Below are 18,477 nucleotides of genomic sequence, written 5' to 3'. Positions count from 1 at the left end.
TTTATTGATAGGGCAATAGAGTAAAACAGCAGGGAGGTTATGATGAAACTGTTGAAGACATCCAGTTCTAACCATTATACTTGAGAAAAGATGTGAATTAATTGGAGAGTGTGCCGAATGGTTCCAGAGATGTATAGTTAGAATTACAGAGAAGTGGGACTGTTTTCCTAGGAGAATAAAAGGTTGAGAGATCTTATTCAACATCATGAGTAAATAAGGAAAAGATGGTCCCACTCTTGAAAGGATTGAGAATTAGGTTGGGAATATTGTGTGCAATTGTGGTCTCCTTCCAGTCGGAAGGATTTGTGAAACCTGAAAGGGTTTAGAAAAGATTTACAAGGATGCTGCCAGGATTGGAGGATTTAAGCAGTAGGGTGGGGCTGATTTCTCTGCATTGTTGGAGATTAAGGGGTGACCTTGTAGAGGTTTATAAGGTCATGAAGGGCATGGATAGGATAAATCAACAAAGTCTTATCCCTGGGGTGGGGAGTCCAGAACTAGAGGGCATAGGTTTAGGATGAGAGGGGAAAGATATAAAAGAGACCTAAAGGGCAACCTTTTCACGCAGAGGGTGGTATGTGTATGAAATGAGCTGCCAGAGGAAGTGGTGGAGACTAGTACAATTGCAACATTTAAAAGGCATTTGGATGGGTATATGAATAGGAAGGGTTTGGAGGGATATGGGACGGGTGCTGGCAGGTGGGACTAGATTGGGTTGGGATCTGGTCAGCATGGACGGGTTGGACTGAAGGGTCTGTTTCTGTGCTGTACATCTCTATGACTCTATGAGTCTAGAAGGCACGGATAAAAAGTAATGTGTAAGACTGACATGAGGAGAACCTTCTCATGAAATGAGTGGTTAGGATTTGCAATGGATGGCCTGACAGTGTGGTGGTGGTTGGTTCAATTGAGGCATTCACAAGCAAGTTAAGACTGTTATTTAAAAAGGAAAAATGTGCAAAATAATGGAGAGAAAGCAAAAGAATGCCACTGAGTAAATGTCATTTAGTGATCAGCACAAACAAGGTGAGTTGATAGGCTTCCTTTTGCAGTGTAACACTCCTGTAATATTAATAATACTTCCGGCCACTTGCTGTTCAGAATCACAATCTGCTCTTAAGCCAGTGCCAGTTTATGACCAATTTCCAACCTGCTGCTGAGCAGCTGACATTTGATGTCCTGCTGAATTAAGTGCCCAGCCCAGCTCACTCTGCCTGCTCCCAAGAGCTGTGACCTTCTGTATGTAGATTCCTCCAGCACTGCAGTTCCTGCAGAAATTAATGCTGCTTCGGCAAACCCTTTCATCTCTTCTGTTTGTTAACAAGAATGCCTTTTTTACAAAGAATTTGTGTGGACCCCAAACAAAGGGGGTGGCAGTCAAACATTTCTTATTACAGATTTTCTTTTCCCCCATTTTCCAGACCCAGGCTCACGATTCTTAGACTGCAATGGCTCTGGAAGAAGTTCCAACATCTTCTCAAGTGGCATCTATGAACAGGGAATAAATTCTGGACATTCTCGTTTCATCAATACCTTGAGAATTAATATCAAACAGGAATGTTCTGCAGAAAAATGCAAAAATGCAAGAAATAAAACAAAATGTCATATGGGGCCCTTACGCCTATTCTGCTATTCAATAAGATCATGTACTCCTACTTTCCACCCCCCACCGGTGATCCAACTCGTATTCCCTCATTCCCAGAGTGCACAAAATCTAATGTTCACAGTTCTGAGTTTACACATCCATTGAACATTCAAAGCCCCCCCCCCCTCACCCCGGGGTAGAGAGTTTTAATTCAATGAGTGAAGAAATTTCTCATCATCTTCATTCTTTCTGTGGCTTCCAGATTCTAGATTCTTCGGTCAGCCCCTCAGCATTTCACAGGACAAGTTCTCTAATCAATTTGTATGTCTCAAATTGATTGTTTCTCATTCAGGAAAAAAAGGCCCATGCTTCTCAAATTTTCCCCAGACAAAAATCACCTACTTCCCACAAATGAAGTTGGTGCACAATCTGGATTTCTGGGTGGCCAGTCAGTCATTTCTACAGCGTGGATGGGAACTGTAGACTGGGAGCCTGGGGAATTCCTCACATAGCAAACTATCCAAAAAATTGAAGATTTCAATGGGCACCTTCCTGGAATTCTCCAAAAGTAGTCATTTAAATTGGACAATCTGGAGGGTTCAGTTGCAGTTAAGTAACCAGGAAAGATTAGACTATTACATACCTAGACTGACTCTTCAATAACTATTAAACAGATCACAAAACATATGACATATATTGCTAAGTGAAGCCCACCCAGATCCTTAAACCCTATACAACCTTTCAAGTACATCCCACTGACCTCCAATGCAATTTATGTTAAATTAGTTTTATTTACTCCTGTGTTAAACTCTGTCCTTTTGTAATTGTTGAAGTGAATCTTGGATATCTGTAGTTTTGATATCCAAAATAGGATTAGATATACAGTAAAGCTCCCTTGACTCTGTTCCCATTAAACGCTCTCAGGCTGGTACAGCAAGGGGTTAGATAGAGCAAATCTCTCCCCACTGCCCCCAAACACACCGAAGGGGTACATCATGACGTTAGAGGCAGAATAAGTGTTCCACAGTCTGATCAATTTCTTGCTTCCACCAGTTCCTGTAGCAGAGATATTTCTACTTCCTGCTCCTTTGAGACCAGGACTGCCTGGTTAGGTTTGAAGTAAAGTTCCACATTTCCGAAGGATCAAAGTCTCCTGCCAGAAATGTGGGTGCACTTTCTTAACATAGAAATGTCGGAGTGGGATGACAATCTGACTGTGATTAGAGCTCCTTGGAAAATCTGTTCCATTATTCCAGGTGTGCTCTCACCAAAGCCCCATATATAATTACAGCAACAGTTCCTTCCCGAAGTAATTTGAACTGGAGGTTAACTTAGCATTTGCATTTATAATGTCTCACTTTATCTGCATCATAACTTTATGATTCATGTACAAAGGTACCCAAATTCTTCTAAATATCAACATTTATTAATCTCTCATCTTTTAACAATTATTTTGTTTTTCTGTTCTTCCTACAAAAGTGGACAATTAAATATTGCCCTACTTCATTTATCACCTTTTCACCTACTGGTTTTATCAGTCTAAGTCCCTTTGCAAATAACCTTACATCCTCTGCACAACTTACTTTTCCACTCTGTATCATAAAACTTGGATAGACTTCAAGAGCAAAATACCAAGGATGCTGGAAAGCTGATATAAAAAGAGGAAAATTGCAGGGAGCCAAAACATCACTGACAGATTTTCACTTTTGGATCAGGAACCTGATATCAGGATAACTTATGACTCCTGACCCCATACAGCAGTAGCAGGTTTTGAATGAAAGTCTATTAGTGGGCAGAAGGTATGTTCATTAACGAATTAAGAATGACAGGCAGAATTTGGAAGCCGGAGAACAAACTCAGGATCTTCCAGCAGTCAAAACACTGCAGTCTGTGATGCAAGTCAGGGAGACAGATAGTGCCACTAGAAGGAAGCATCCTGTCAGCACATTTGACAAACTTCTAAAGAAGAAATTGCTGCAGATGTTGGAATGGTACCATCGTGGGAGAACCTGCTCATGGGCCAACCATGTAGGTAAATAGTTTGGAGAGAGTCCAATCATGGCTGGGTTTGTGGGAATATACAGGAAGAATTAGCTTGAATGGAGTGAATAACCTTTCTCATTACGTTGTCTCTGTATATCTTCCACAAAATCTCATTAAAGCAAACAATCCTAATGCATGAATCCAGAAGATACTGAATTAAAAGCATCATCACATCTCAACTTTGCCTGTCATCAACCAATTTCCAGTAGACATGCTGGATGGCCCTCCTGGGTCTGAATACCGTGACAAGTATAGACCCCAAAAGAGCCACGTTTCAGGTCACACCTGCTGTTGCACATACCCATGAAGCCTTGAAATGTTGCTGTGGTTACATTTGATTAATCTTATCTGCCCTTGTGCTTCTTGTTAAACACTCAACTATTTGTCTCTAGGATTGGTGTCAGTTTGCTTTTCTATCTATTAAGCCTTTTTGTTTGTTTTGCACATAAAGGGGCAAAGAGTAGTTCTGAAAGTTCAGTCAGCATATTTTTAATCATATGATCAAAAACATGACAAGGCTTTGTGATCAGTTCCTTATTTATACAATTAGATGATAAGTTACCTTAATCTGTTACATACTGATGTGTTTAGTTATAGAGTGAATGGTTAGCATAAACCAAAATTACATACAGGTAAATGCAGCTAACATACAGGCAACCAGTAAGAGTAACTAGCATAATCCACGGGCTGATACCTGCATTTGTCGGAGGATGTGCTATTCAGGAAAATATCAATCCAAAGGTCACTGGAGAATTGGAAAAGATGTCATTCGCACTATGTTGTCTGCTAGAAGCTGCTTTGGCATTTTAGCTCACTTTACAGCCCTCATGGGCAAAGCCAAGTGCTGCAAATGTTTCCATTAGCTTTGACGGAGTTCCCATAAAATATTCAATGCCATATATCTGAAGGTTGCATCAGAAAATGCAGCTAAGCCAGGGTGACTGGAAACCATGACTCTGGGCTGGTTTGAGCTGCCTGTCACACTCAAACCATTCAACCCATTTTATGAAACATTAGGTTAAAGACAAACTGAAATTTGTCATATCCTGGGAATGTTCCCACTCTCACTTCTATAACTTCTGCTAGTAAGCAGCTTGAACTGGGGAAGAATTCTGATGTTCAGTTGTGGGTTTATTCATAATTATTTCAACGGATACTATACCTGGTGATAGGAGAGTGGTTTCTTGTTAGAAGTTTGGGACTGGAGAGCGCACTGCATAATAATAAATCCATCAGTCCTGTGTATGTTTCCACTGAAAGCAATCCAGCTGGCACCTTGATTCCCATGGAAGCACATTCCTCTAATTTACTATCTTCTACTGAAACCCACCTTTGAAGTAGCCTAATTATCCCCACTCCCCACCAGCCCATCCCCACACAAACCCAAGTGCCCATTCCACCTAATATGCTAATTGTCCCATGAAAGCCCATCTCTCTGGTATTTTAACTTCCTGATTAAAGTCCATCTATCTCATACCCTAACTCCTCTATTGAATCCCATTATGCAAATACCTTAACTCTTGCATTAGAGATAGTTCTTTTGGAACCCAAAGTCGCCCAATAAACTTGATCCTCAACCCATTCCACTGAAGCCCATCCCTTTGGGAAATTAATTCTCTCATAACAGTTATAAATGAATCTTTGAATAGCCCAATGATCTTGTTTCTAACTTTGCCTGGTGGATTATTCACAAAGAGCAGTTCTTGCTCATTGAAAAGTGATTATTTTTCATTGAAAATTGTTTTCATTAATTTTCACTTATCTCCTTTACTCGTTCTGGTCTGATTCAGTCTTAGTGAGCATTATTTACCCTATTTAATGTTTGTCATTGAGCTTACTTCTTGTGCCTTCTCTGCAGAATGCAATAATTGACCTCTCCCGACCAGCTCTCATAGGTAATCTACATTACACATACTTAAGAAAAGAGGCTTTTTTCAGTTACGGAACACACCAACACCAGTAAGAGACATGTCAGACTCAATTATGACCCCCTCCTATCATTTCTCGGAGATAATGAGAGAAAATGGAGCTGATATCCACAATCTCATTGGAGAAGGGTAATGGTGAATAGAAAGAATTGTTGAAAATGATAAGAAACAAACTTCTCCACATATCTATAAATTGGAATGTGATCTTCTGTTGGAGGTAAACACATTCATAGTCATTCTGACACTCCCCTACTGCCCTCTGCCTTATCTTAATTTATTATCAATCTTTCTCACTTATACTGCGAGGGCTCAGCATTCTCTTCCATATTGAATAATTCAATAATTGCTCAGTCCCGTTGACCTCAAATGATAAATTACCTCAAAGATTGTGTGCACATGTAGCAATCAGGAGGTATCACAGAAATGTCTTTCACTTTAACATCGTTGCCAGAGGCGTGGCATTATGGTGACATGCAAGATTTTAAAGTCCCCACCAATTAGAATCATAAAATTTTACTAAACAGAGGAGGCCATTTGACCCATTGTGTCTGTACCAGCTTCAAAAAGAGTTACTTTCACTTTCCAGCCCTATCCCCATTGCCTTGTAACTTCATTTTTTTGAAATATATATCCAGCTCTCTTTCCAAACCTCCTATCAAATCTGCCTGTACCACTTTCCCAGGCAGCGCATTCCAAATCCTAACAACTCTGAGCAAAGAAGTTTCTCCTCATCTCCTTCTTAGCTCTATTGCTGACAACCTTCAAGTTCTGACCCCCCTAGTTACTGACACATTAACTGGTAGAAATAGAATATCCTTCTTTACCATGTCAAAATTGTTCACAATTTTGAATCCCTCAATAAGGTCACCTCTGAATCTGGATAGATTAAGTAGAATGGTAAAAGTAGATTATTTGAGTTGTTTCTGGACAATCACAGCTGATTTCTCTAGCACCAGGAACAGCTCAGGTAAATTCAAACATCTCTGCTGAGATGTTCCATAATGTCATTCCTCTGGTTCAGAAAGATTGTGCCTCCTTCTAACAGCCCTCCTCTACTGAAAACTTAGTTCTTCAATCTCAACCCATTCCCAATTTGGGAATCTCTGTTTTAAAGGAATGGATCATTACCTAATTGGCAGGACTTGTTTTATTGATAGGCTATATTGTATTCATATGCTCTAATAGGTTCATACAATTGGTTCTAACTTTCAAACTTGCTCCTATGCCAAGTAATGCAATGTCTCAACTTACCTGTAAGATGAGTATTACTATCTGCTAGAGATTTTGCTTCTTTAAAGTGCTTGTTTCTTCCTCTTTCTCATTAGTAATTATTCTTACCACTCAGAAATTGTCTTTCAGTGACCCTTGGAATCAAAAGTGTTGTCATAAACCTTTCTCTCACTTAATAAGTGCTCTTGTGGTATTTTCTCAGCTCTGGCTAGAAGTCAACACCCTTGAATAGGTACAATATAATGGGGAGACAGTGAAGTCCGCAGATGCTGGAGATCAGAGTTGAGAGTGTGTTGCTGGAAAAGCGCAGCAAGTCAGGTAGCATCAGAGGAGCCGGAAAATCGATGTTTCGGGCTGGACATCTCCTGCCCCCCGGATGCTGCCTGACCTGCTGTGCTTTTCCAGCAACACACTCTCAACAGTATAATGGGAACAGTTCTCACCCAAAATTCATCCCTAATTCTTATAAAAACAAATTTCAATCCAGTTCCTGGAAAGGAAAGCACAGAGTGCAGTAACCAGGAGATTAAGGAATCACTAAAAATGGATTTGTGGCATATATAAAGCAGGAACAGTGAATTAAGTAATGATACTCTGCGGTGTCTCAGTACAGGTGTGCTGCACATGTGGAAGCTGACAGAGTGGGTCACTTAGCAATCAGTCACCAGTGTTTTGGACTCCTTGCGTTCCTTTGGCAGTAGGCTAGAAGAGAATTTTAAATTGAAATTTCATGCAGCTTTTAAAAACCATGCACATTGTAAAGAGCCTCTTCAGCAATGAGCAGAAAAATTGGTAGGCCTGTGAATCAGTGTGATTGAACTATGAGCAGCACAGAACACTGGTGACTTCCTTACAGGGACTGATCCATGGGAAATCATACAGTACTGTGGTCAGTAAGGGAGATGTCCTGCATCACTAAAGTCTGAAAATCGAAGGACATTTTCCTTCCCAAAGGAGCTACCAGTTGTGTTCCTTTGTTTGCTCATAACATCACTAATTGGGATGAGTATGTTTGTGTTCTGAAAGAAAGCTCTTTTTAGATGCGTTGGTTGGAAATGACTTTGGAATGAAGCAAGGCCAAATGCCCCCATGAGAAAGTTTGGTTGAAACACATGCAGTAACTCAGTTTCACTGGACAATAGGAGAAACTGTTCCATTGCTGACTCCATCACACTGGCAAACTCTAGGTGTCAGCAAATAAGCATTGCTGTATGTTTCTGCGAAAGACCAATTCATATTGTTTAAAACAAACATACTGTGCTATACTTAAATAATGCTGACATGATTGTCATCCAGGTTCTCATCTGAACTGCTGGGGAAGCAGCAACTTGGGAGTTTGACCAGGTCACGTTGAATAAAAATAAAACTGCCAGCTAAACATATGGGGGTGGCTGCTGCAGGACTGAACAGATGCTGTATATATATTCTCCAATATACACTGTTCCCATCAGTGATATTTCCTTTGCTTTTCTTGGTCTTGTACTGTATCTGTTTATTTTGGAGTCAGGATGGTCAAACCCCCTCACCTGGAGCCCCCATCGTCATCCAGGGTCGAAGCTGTCACTTCCCACAGAGTCAGGTACTTCATCCAAAGTCAGACCTATTGGTCTCAGGTTGTTGACCTGAAGATGCTGTTAATGTAAGGTCTTTTAAGCCTTTAGAAACAAACTAAGAGATATAATTCTCATTATTGAAGAACATACTTTTGCATTGGCTGACACTGAAGGAAACTCCTCACTTTTTAGCAGTGACCCATGGGGCTGGAGAAAGGACCATCCTCACTGCCCAGCTGCACAGACATCTGCACACAATTTGGCAGCATGTTCCTTGAGACAACTAAGGGGAGGACGCACCTCATAAGAAGGTGAAGGAGCACTATGCCTCCAACAACAGACACACTGAAGTAAATAAGGTAAACTTAGCACACATTCAGCCATTGGATGAATTTCTCATGATATGTAAACTCATCGCACCCCATTTTCCTCTCTCTGTTTGACCAAATGCTTTTCAATTTGAACTGGTAGCTTTGAAGCAACCTGAAACAGCAGCAACAGGAATGGATGGTAGCTAGAGTTAGATATGGTAATGATATGTGCAGCAAACACAGGTTTGATATCAACGAGCTTTCATAGTCAATGCTAAAACCTCACAGGGGGCTCCATGTACTGTATACCCTTACTAGGATTCTCTTCGGAATTTGTTTAATTTTTTTTATGTACAGGGAGCAGGGGTACAGCTCACAGTTGAGCCCAGGTCCAGCGAAAAATGTAATGAATCCATGTGAAAGGGTCAACCTCTACTCCAGGTAAATGTCTTCTGTCGGGCAAGCATACTCCAGGTGCTCCTGATAGTATTCTTGAAATGCTTGACTGTGGAGCAGAAAAAGATAGGGTGTTAGTAAACACACTCTATGTTTTGTAGTTTTTACTTCCATGACCAATGGGCAGCACGGTGGATCAGGGGTTAGCACTGCTGCATTGCAGATTTGATTCCAGTCTTGTGTCACTGTCTGTGTGTACTTGGCACATTCTCTGTGTCTGTGTGGGTTTCCTCCAGGTGCTCCGGTTTCCTCCTACAGTCCAAAGATGTGTAGATTTAGATTGACTATGTTACATTGTCCCGTAGTATCTAGGAATGTGTAGGTTAGATGGATTTGCAAATGCAGGGTTACAGGGATAGAATGGGGTGAGTCTTGGTGGGATGCTCTTCAGAGGATTGGGTATAGACTCGATTGGCCGAACGGCTTCTTTCCACACTGTAGGGATTCTATGACCAATCCCCTTCCTCACCTCACAATGAAAGTGTTGGCCCTTATGGGGTTCACAATTCAACGATAACTGTTAGCCAATTGGAGCTTGACCTCTTTTTGTTTTTTATCTGAGTCATTGTTAAATTAATTTCACTCATCAACTTTTCCTGCGTCTGCCTGATTTGATGGAATTTGTAATGCAGCTCGGTGTAATATTTGAACAAGGTTTCAGCATCTTCTTGCCTAAAACAGCTTACACGACTGCATCCTTGAGCTTGATTTCTGGTTATTTGGTTGTTAATTGAGACCATTGTATATAGGTGGACTGGTCAGATGGGCTGAACAGTGGCAAATGGATTTTAATCCTGAAAAGTGTGAGGTGATGCTTTTTGGGAGGACTAACAAGGCAAGGTTGAACCCTCCGAAGGACAGAGGATCAGTGGGATCTTTGGAGTCCAAGTCCATCAATCCTTGAAAGCCGCAGGACAGGTTGATCAGGTGGTTAAGATGACATAGTGGATACTTGCCTTTATTAGTCAAGGCATTCATTACACAAGCAGTACTGTGTGCAATTCTGGATCCACACTGTAGGAAGGATGTGATTGAACTACAGAGGGTGCAGAGGAGATTCTTCAGAATGTTACCTGGGCCAGGCTGAGTCAGCGATGAAGAGAGACTAAATAGGCTGGGGTTACTACTTTCCTTCATGCAGTGAAGGCTGAGGGAGTATCTAATTGAGGTATACAATGTTCTGAGACACAGGGTGGACATTAGGACACAGGTCAATAACCAGTGAGCACATTTTTAAGGAAAGGAGCAGGAGGTTGAAAGGGGATATGAGGATTTTTCCACCCTGAGAGTTGTGGGTATCTGGAACTCACTCTGAATGCGTGGTGGAGGCAGGAACTTTCATGATGTTCAAAAGTATTTCATGGGGTATTTGAAACACTATAGCATACAACTCAATGGGTTAAGGGGCTGCTTTCCATGACGTAAAACTCTATGACTTAAAGATTACATTGTAAGGGCAGACCATAAATAAACTAATCCCCTCCAGTGACAACTCTAGTAATCCAGAACAAGGGGCAATAATTTTAAAATTAGAATGACATCAATTAAGAGTAAAGTTAGGAAGCTGATTTCACATGAAGGATATTGGAAATCCAAAAGGCTGTAGATAGTAATCAAAATAGATCAATAGAATGTTTTGGTATGGCAATCAAGGGCTGTGGATCAAAAGGCAAAGAAATGGAATTGAAGTGGAGATTAATCCTGATCTAATGATATCAGGTCTGAGGTTTAAATGGCCGGTCCTATTCCTACATTTAGAAATGCAGAGTTTAAAATGAGAAATAGGTTTCTCTCTCCATTATACTCTTTAAGAAGTGCACAGCCAGTCTTCCTAGGATAAGAATTTTCAACCCATTTTATTCTTCATTCATCTAATGGTACTCTGGTGGGAGTCACTTAGCTCAGTTGGATGGAGAGCAGGTTTGCAATGCAGAGTGACACCAACAGTGTGGGTTTAATTCCCTGAGGTCACCACGAAGATCCAGCCTTCTCAACCTCACACCTCGCCTGACGCATGATGACTCTCAAGTTAAACTCACCACCTGTCACCTTTCTCTCTCTCTCTCTCTCTTTCTCCAATGACAGCAGCCCTATGGTCCTCTGGGACTTTGACTCTGTGGGAATTCCAGATAGGTTTAAGGCCCATTCTGACCCTGTTTCTTGATGTATTTCCAGTCATCCAGAGGAATGTGGTATTATCATTTGTGTGGACTTTTACTCAGGTCATTGGCATAAGTTTAAATGTAAACTGGTAGCCTCTCTCTGTGGTTAGGGAAAAGTATGAGGGTTTGTCTGAGGATATTACAGTATAGTTTTAGATGTATTGAAGGTTGGACCTACCCGATACACTCAGCAACACGACGCATGGATTCCTCAGATACAAACACGTGGCAGGCAAAGCGGTTCACCACAGGATGCTTAGTGATGAAGCCAAAGTAGCTGAAAAGATATAACATAGTTAAGGGAAATACAGAGAAACAGTTCTGTTAATAAGATCAGCATTAATGGTCCTATTAAAAGGTTGCCACAGAGGTTCTATTAAAAGAGACAGAGCCCAAAAACTTTGACTTCGGTCTAACTTGTCCAAATGATTGTGTCAAGCACCTATTTTGTAAGAAGTCCAAATTACACTCCAGTCAGTCAATGTTGAATGAAAGCAAAGTGCAGTGGATGCTGGAAATCTGAAATAAAAATAAAGTGCTACAGAGAAACTCAGCTGGTCTGGCAGCATCTGTGGAGTGAGAAACAGTGTTAACATTTCTGGACCAGTGTGATTTCTTCGGAATTGAATTCATCAGGGCTCGCTGCTTTTAAGTCAATGTTGAACTGGGATCCCACCTCACTCACTGGGTGAGTTAGGCTCAGGCAAGGTTAGAGATTGTAACCTAACAGACATGATTTGGAGATGCCGGTGTTGGACTGAGGTGTGCAAAGTTAAAAATCACACACCACCAGGTTATAGCCCAAGAGGTTTAATTGGAAGCACACTAGCTTTCGGAGCGATGCTCCTTCATCAACCACCTGATGAAGGAGCGTTGCTCTGAAAGCCAGTGTGCTTCCAATTAAACCTGTTGGACTAAAACCTGGTGTTGTGTGATTTTTAACCTAACAGAGCAATGCTGTTTAAGGCATCATATAAGGATGTAACAGAGTGAGCGATCCACTAACCAAAAGGGAAAGAAAATGCAAACACTATATGGTTACATTATAATCAGGGATCTGTATGGAGAGATGGATAGAATACACAAAACCATCATTTCTCCCTCAGCCAACCACACAACTAAGCGAAAGTCAGGACTGCAGATGCTGGAGATCAAAGTTAAGATTAGAGTGGTGCTGGAAAAGCACAGCAGGTCAGGCAGCATCCGAGGAGCAGGAAAATTGATGAGGGGTTTTTGCCCGAAACATTGATTTTCCTCCTCCTCGGATGCTGCCCGACCTGCTGTGCTTTTCCAGCACCATTCTAATCATCACACAACTAAGACAGGTCACATGTCATTTATCTTATTGCTATGTGTGGGACCAGCAGACAAACTGTGACATTTCTGATATTTCAACAGTTCACCACACTTCAACAGTACATCATTGACTATATCGTAAGGTTTGGAAAGATTCAATATAAATAAAGATCCTTTATTTAACAAAGAAAAAGAGTGTGTCAAGGATCTTGCCTGATCTTATCAAATTGTGCGCTTTGAATTAATTCTCCAAACACAACTTTTAACTGGGTTCCAGTCTTAAACTAAGAAACAATCTGAGAGGATACAGAGAGGATTCAGAAGTGAATTAGCCAAGTTTGAATCTGGATTGAAAACGAATGATAGTCTGGTAAAATGGCATGAGAGAAAGCAGACACCCAGCAAGTGGCCTGAGACTGAGTTAAATGGGATGACAGCCCAGCTCAAAACGGATGGAGGATCTGAGCAGGGCAGAACAATTGCAGAAGTGTTTCTGTGCAATTTTAAGATTACGCTAATGAATATCAGAATGATGAATCCAAACTCTTTCACCTGGTAGAGAAAAAGATATTACAAACCTATTAATGACTTGAGGTTGTGGAGAAAGTTAGGGCTGTTACTATCCGGAAAATGTAACTATAAGATGTCACAAAATTACTTGCACTAATACAGTACTTTAAACAATCAACATGTTCAGTGATTTCTTTTCCTTAAAGCACAGACAGTTAATTGAAGAGAATCAGCAGCCTCCCTGCTGGTGTCACAATTGAGTTGTGAAGCCCTGCTAGTGAGATTAAAATCCACAATAATTAGATTCACAGGTGAGTGTGCTCTCAAACAAGTCTAAATCGGTGATAAAAGCTGAAGAGGCAGAGAAAAATAAGAGAACATGACTCATGAATATGGAATAGCTGTAATATTGGCAGCTCATGATGGCCTTTGATCCTTACCAGCTGTTTTTAGGGTGGCATCCACAGAATGAAATGTTCTTCATCTGGAAAAAATGGCTGCACCTTTCAGTCTAGGGGGAAAAAGAAATCACAGTTAAAATGAAGTTTTGCCTGGTCAGGTAGAAACATGCTCATGTGGAAACATTCTCAAATTTCTACAGGTAAGTTAAAAAGATGACTTGGCAGTTCACTGACCATAATGAAGTCAAGAAACGCATGTGCCTTACACTTGGTACTGGGGACCAATTAAGATTTTACCCTGTTGTAGCAGAAGTTGGTAAGGGGGCAGTGGCAGAATAATCTACACTCTCTCAAAGTTGTTGTTTCAATTATTTAACAGGTTATTAGGTCTTGGCTGAACGATACGCTTAAAATGACAAACGTATATCAGTTCTAGGGGGTGAGAATGTTCTCCCCATCTTGCTTCCATTTCTCTTGCCCTGAAGTCACTGGTTCTTGTTGGGTTATTGAGTCCCACTAGTAACGCATCCATTTAGCCAAACTGAATGTGCGAGTCTTGCTAAGAGCCTGCTTGTTAGTTTAACACTGACTTATTAGGTCATTGCCACAATGGGAATCTGGCTCAAAGAGGAGTGAGGGTGACAGGTCAACCTCCATGGAGATGATGTTTCGGGCAGGGTAGAGAAGAGGGTAAAAAAGGTGGGTGTAATATTATTCAACTGGAAGAGGTATTCATATATTAAATAAAGCATCAAATGAGCCAATATCAGTTGAGCTTAGAAACAGACTAGGTACAAAAATAATAGGGCAGTAATAGGTGGCAACTTCAACTACCAAAATATCATCTGGGGTGCCAGCTGCAAATCTGGCTACAATACATTCACTTCCCTCGCCCAGGTCATTAATATATTGTAAACTGTTGCAATTCCAGCACTGATCCCTGTGGAACCTCACTGGTCACAGATCGCCAACTTGAAATTATCCCCACTCACTGTTTTCCATCCATTAGCCAATTCTCTATCCATGCCTATATACTATCTTTAACATTATGGGCTCTTAAAACAGATACACCCTAAAGCAATGAACAGATGTGTTCACAGACAGAGAAATGAAGGAAAGATAAGGTCAATAGACAAACGACCCATAAGAGGTGCACAGATGGTCTTACCTTGTCTTCTGGGCCATACTCATTCAAGCTCATGACCAGTTTAACCCCTTGAATGTTGATCTCCAACTCACAACTTGCAGGTGGGCGTAGATGAACTGTCAACTTTCTAGTTGTAGCAATCTACATAAGGTTGACATTGAAATTAAGAATTAAATTCAAGAATTCACCTGCACAACATTAGACCACCGTTTTACTATTTATCAATCAAAATGTTGTAGTTCCAACTCTGGCCTGTGCTGAGTTGAATTCAATCAGACCTGTCACTGGACAACTCAATTGGACCTACTTGTTCCTAGATGAAGGAGGATATTTAAGTCTGTACAAAACCTATTCCTAACTGCAGGGGCTACCTCTTATTGAGGTAAAACTCTCCTACCGTGAGGTTGGTCACACAATGACTCACCCTCTCCCCCACTCACCCTGGATATTATCCTCATTTATTCCCAGGTTCCATTTTCCAATTTACTGCAGATCACCGCATATATGTTAAACTGATGCATATGATGATTCATTTAGATTAGATTCTCTACAGTGTGGAAACAGGCCCTTCGGCTCAACAGGTCCACACTGAACCTCTAAAGAGTAACCCACCCAGACTCATTTCCCTCTGACTAATGCACCTCACACTATGGGCAGTTTAGCATGGCCAATTCACCTAACCTGCACATCTTTGGATTTTGGGAGGAAACCGGAGCACCCAGAGGAAACCCTCGCAGACACGGAGAGAAAGTGCAAACTCCACACAGACTGTCACCTTAGGCTGGAATCCAACCCAGATTCCAGGTGCTGTGAGGCAGCAATGCTACCCACTAAGCCACCGTGTCACCCATTTATCCAGTATCAAAAACCATATTTTTACATCAAAGTCATTAATATATAAGTTGACCTCCCTTTTCAGCAACAAAATTGTATGCTCACATTAATGGTAAGGATCAATTTTCATTCCACCAAGGCATGTTTTTATTTGTCAGTTTCCTCTATCATTGGGCGCAAGGGATCAAGCAGATGGATATAGAATGTGTTGTGTAGATGAATGGGAGTTTGAGATCAGCCCACACCGAACAGACCACTCATGGGGAAAAATGAAGAAAAATAGTTTTCAAAAGAAGTGATTAAAGTATGAAACTGGTTTCAAGCCAAAAGTCATACCATTTACTACGTTGTCAGATAACTGTGCTGCAGCTGATGAATTTGGTGTTTGTGAAAGACTGGGGTGAGAATCAAAGAAGAAGGAATCTGCCCTGAAGATGATGTCCAAGACCAAATGCACATAAATGACATGGACCAAGCAGTGACCCCGACCTTCAAAAGCATGTGCCAGCAGGTCTTCAAAATGTCACTGGGGGCATATTAGATATATCTGCACTTAGGTGGGTCAAATTAAACCAAGTGCAGCAAAGATTTCAGTGCAACAGCCCATGGGTGTAGTGACTTTATGGAACTGCCCTACTGTTACAGCAGAAGACCAAGATTGCTAAAGGACTACCTAAAGACCAAAAGTACCAGTTTCCAGCAGACACCTGGAAAAACATCAGTATCCATTAAGCTAACTCAGCAACATACATGAAATGCACATGAATTTCGATACACCCAGCTAACAAACTGGAAAGGTTCAAAAACACTTCTAGTGAAGACCATAGGATATGAGTAGGTAAACATCATTATGATACTATCCTGTGTGGCTGGTGAAATTAAATTAAAGCCTGGAATAATTTTGAAATGTAAAACCATGCCTTAAATTAAAGTCCTTGCAGGATTTTTTGTGCATGTTTATAATAATGTATCAATGGATGAAGATTAGATTAGATCCCCTACAGCATGGAAATAGGTCCTTCGACCCAACAAGTCCACACCAACTTGAAGAAGAAACCACCTTGACTCATTTCCCTACATTTACCACTAACTAATGCACCTAACACAATGGGCAATTTAGTATGGCCAATTCACCTGACCTGCATATCTTTTGGACTGTGGGAGGAAACCAGAGCATCCGGAAGACACCCACACAGACAGTTGCCCAAGGCTGGAATCGAACCTGGGTCCCTGGGCCTGTGATGGAGTGAAGCTGTGGATTGGTAGTGTGAGAAACAGGTGTCCTGTTGACCAGTACAAAGAATGGAGCTTCTCAGTGTGCAGCATGTTCAAAATCCATGTAAATGATCAGATCAAGAACCCCCACCAAAGAAGTAAGATCCAGCTTGCATTGATACCGGGGGGCTAAAATCCATAGCTCAGCATTTGGAGAAAGTGCATCAATGAGCTACTAAAGGTCATGTTTATGGTGTATAGGATTGGTGGATTGTTTACAGATGGAAAACCTTCACTAACAGTGAAAGTACACCTGCTGCCCCAGATTTGTATAGCTTCTTCCTTAAATGATCAGATGCTATTTGTACATAAGTGTCGTCAGATCTTCAAACCATGCAGGATGAAGATGATTTATTGGAGGGATAATTATGAAACCCAGGTCCAGTGCCGGATATTTAAAAGGATGCTATACCCAACGTAACCTGGAATAAATTCAATTAGGTTTTTGAATTGGATGCTGAAACAATGAACATGAAGGGTTTGAAACACTTTGGTTGAGCTTAAAGGTATCTTAATAAATTTATTCATTCAATAAATTGTGCCATATTAACATAATATGAATTACCAGTGTATTTTATCTCAGATTTCAAAATGTTTTGATATTTTGATCTGCTCTGGCAGTTCATATTTCATACAAAGTGGATACATTGTTCCTCATGGAAGGATTTTGGGAGGTTTCAATGGTCTCCTCTAAGATCATTTTCTCAAACCTCCAGGTTCAGGAAATTCAATCAAGTCTAAAGGACATCAATATAAAGATGTTGGCCAAAACATCTAATGGGGAATACAGAAGTAAGCAAAGATTGGTGAAAATGTGGAAACTCAGCACTTGAATCAAGTACTACAGATACATTTAAAAGGACATAGACAAGTGTATCAGGGAGAAGGAAATAAAGATTTATATTGATAGATTTAGGAAAGATAGAGGAAGTTGGGGTAGGGCATAAATACCACCAGAGACTTGTTGGGTCAAACGGCCTTTTCTGTCAAATCAACTAGTGGAGACAGAAGCAATTTGCTCTGGAGATGAGACTATCAGAGGAACAGGTTTGGAAGTTCCTGCTCTCCATACTCTTAGTCAACTTTTATGTTAGTTAACCACTTAATTTTATGAGCCATTCCTGCTCCTTGCTTATACTTGATCAGTACAATGAGTTCACCTTTCACCTACCACCCCTAATGAAGGAAACTATTTACCTCAGTCCTTTTGTTTGTGCCACACTCACCTTCTGCATTGCAGCACACAGGATGTCATTACCCTGGTGATATGGGACTTCCACAGATCCCAGGAACTGCACATCAAACCTCTCCACCCAGACACTGCTCTTCTTTATTCCTGAATCAATAGACACCAGAGAGATCATTAGAAACCAGGGCGAGTGAATAGAGACCAAAATCCGCATATTAATAGAATCTCGCAAGTTTTGTCAATGGGACAATGGTTTCAGTTGGCTGAAATATGAATGAGAAGGGATGCACTAACACATCATCTTGAGCTCTCTCTGACTCAGCAAAGGTATGAACTTATTGAAAATTTCGATGGATATATGAATAGGAAGGGTTTAGAAGGATATGGGCCAAGCGCTGGCAAGTGGGACTAGATTAGGTTAGGGATTCTGGATTAGTGGCGCTGGAAGAGCACAGCAATTCAGGCAGCATCCAAGGAGCAGCGAAATCGACGTTTCGGGCAAAAGCCCTTCATCAGGAATAAAGGCAGTGAGCTTGAAGCGTGGAGAGATAAGCTAG

The 18,477-nt window shown here is 41.0% G+C and overlaps 2 protein-coding genes across 11 annotated transcripts in view; one reads left to right on the top strand and one right to left on the bottom strand.

Moving 5' to 3' along the window:
* The window catches only part of LOC122561777 (thymidine phosphorylase), a 69,168-nt gene extending 63,894 nt beyond the window's left edge, over window positions 1–5,274 (top strand). For all 8 annotated transcript variants that reach the window (XM_043713920.1, XM_043713916.1, XM_043713918.1 and 5 more), the window contains one exon: window positions 1,422–5,274. The gene's annotated coding sequence lies outside the window, so the exon portion shown is untranslated. The remainder of the gene's footprint in view (window positions 1–1,421) is intronic.
* A 2,594-nt stretch (window positions 5,275–7,868) lies between these two features.
* Window positions 7,869–18,477, bottom strand: part of mapk8ip2 (mitogen-activated protein kinase 8 interacting protein 2) — a 73,054-nt gene continuing 62,445 nt past the window's right edge. For all 3 annotated transcript variants that reach the window (XM_043713912.1, XM_043713911.1, XM_043713913.1), the window contains 5 exons: window positions 17,958–18,067; window positions 14,644–14,763; window positions 13,515–13,585; window positions 11,447–11,545; window positions 7,869–9,155 (listed from right to left, as the gene is read on the bottom strand). In XM_043713912.1, coding sequence (XP_043569847.1) covers window positions 9,083–9,155; window positions 11,447–11,545; window positions 13,515–13,585; window positions 14,644–14,763; window positions 17,958–18,067 — 473 coding nt within the window. In that variant the 3' untranslated portion in view covers window positions 7,869–9,082. The remainder of the gene's footprint in view (window positions 9,156–11,446; window positions 11,546–13,514; window positions 13,586–14,643; window positions 14,764–17,957; window positions 18,068–18,477) is intronic.

This window comes from Chiloscyllium plagiosum, chromosome 23, assembly GCF_004010195.1.
Source record: "Chiloscyllium plagiosum isolate BGI_BamShark_2017 chromosome 23, ASM401019v2, whole genome shotgun sequence".
Lineage (NCBI taxonomy): Eukaryota > Metazoa > Chordata > Chondrichthyes > Orectolobiformes > Hemiscylliidae > Chiloscyllium > Chiloscyllium plagiosum.
This window is presented reverse-complemented; position numbering and strand designations above follow the sequence as displayed.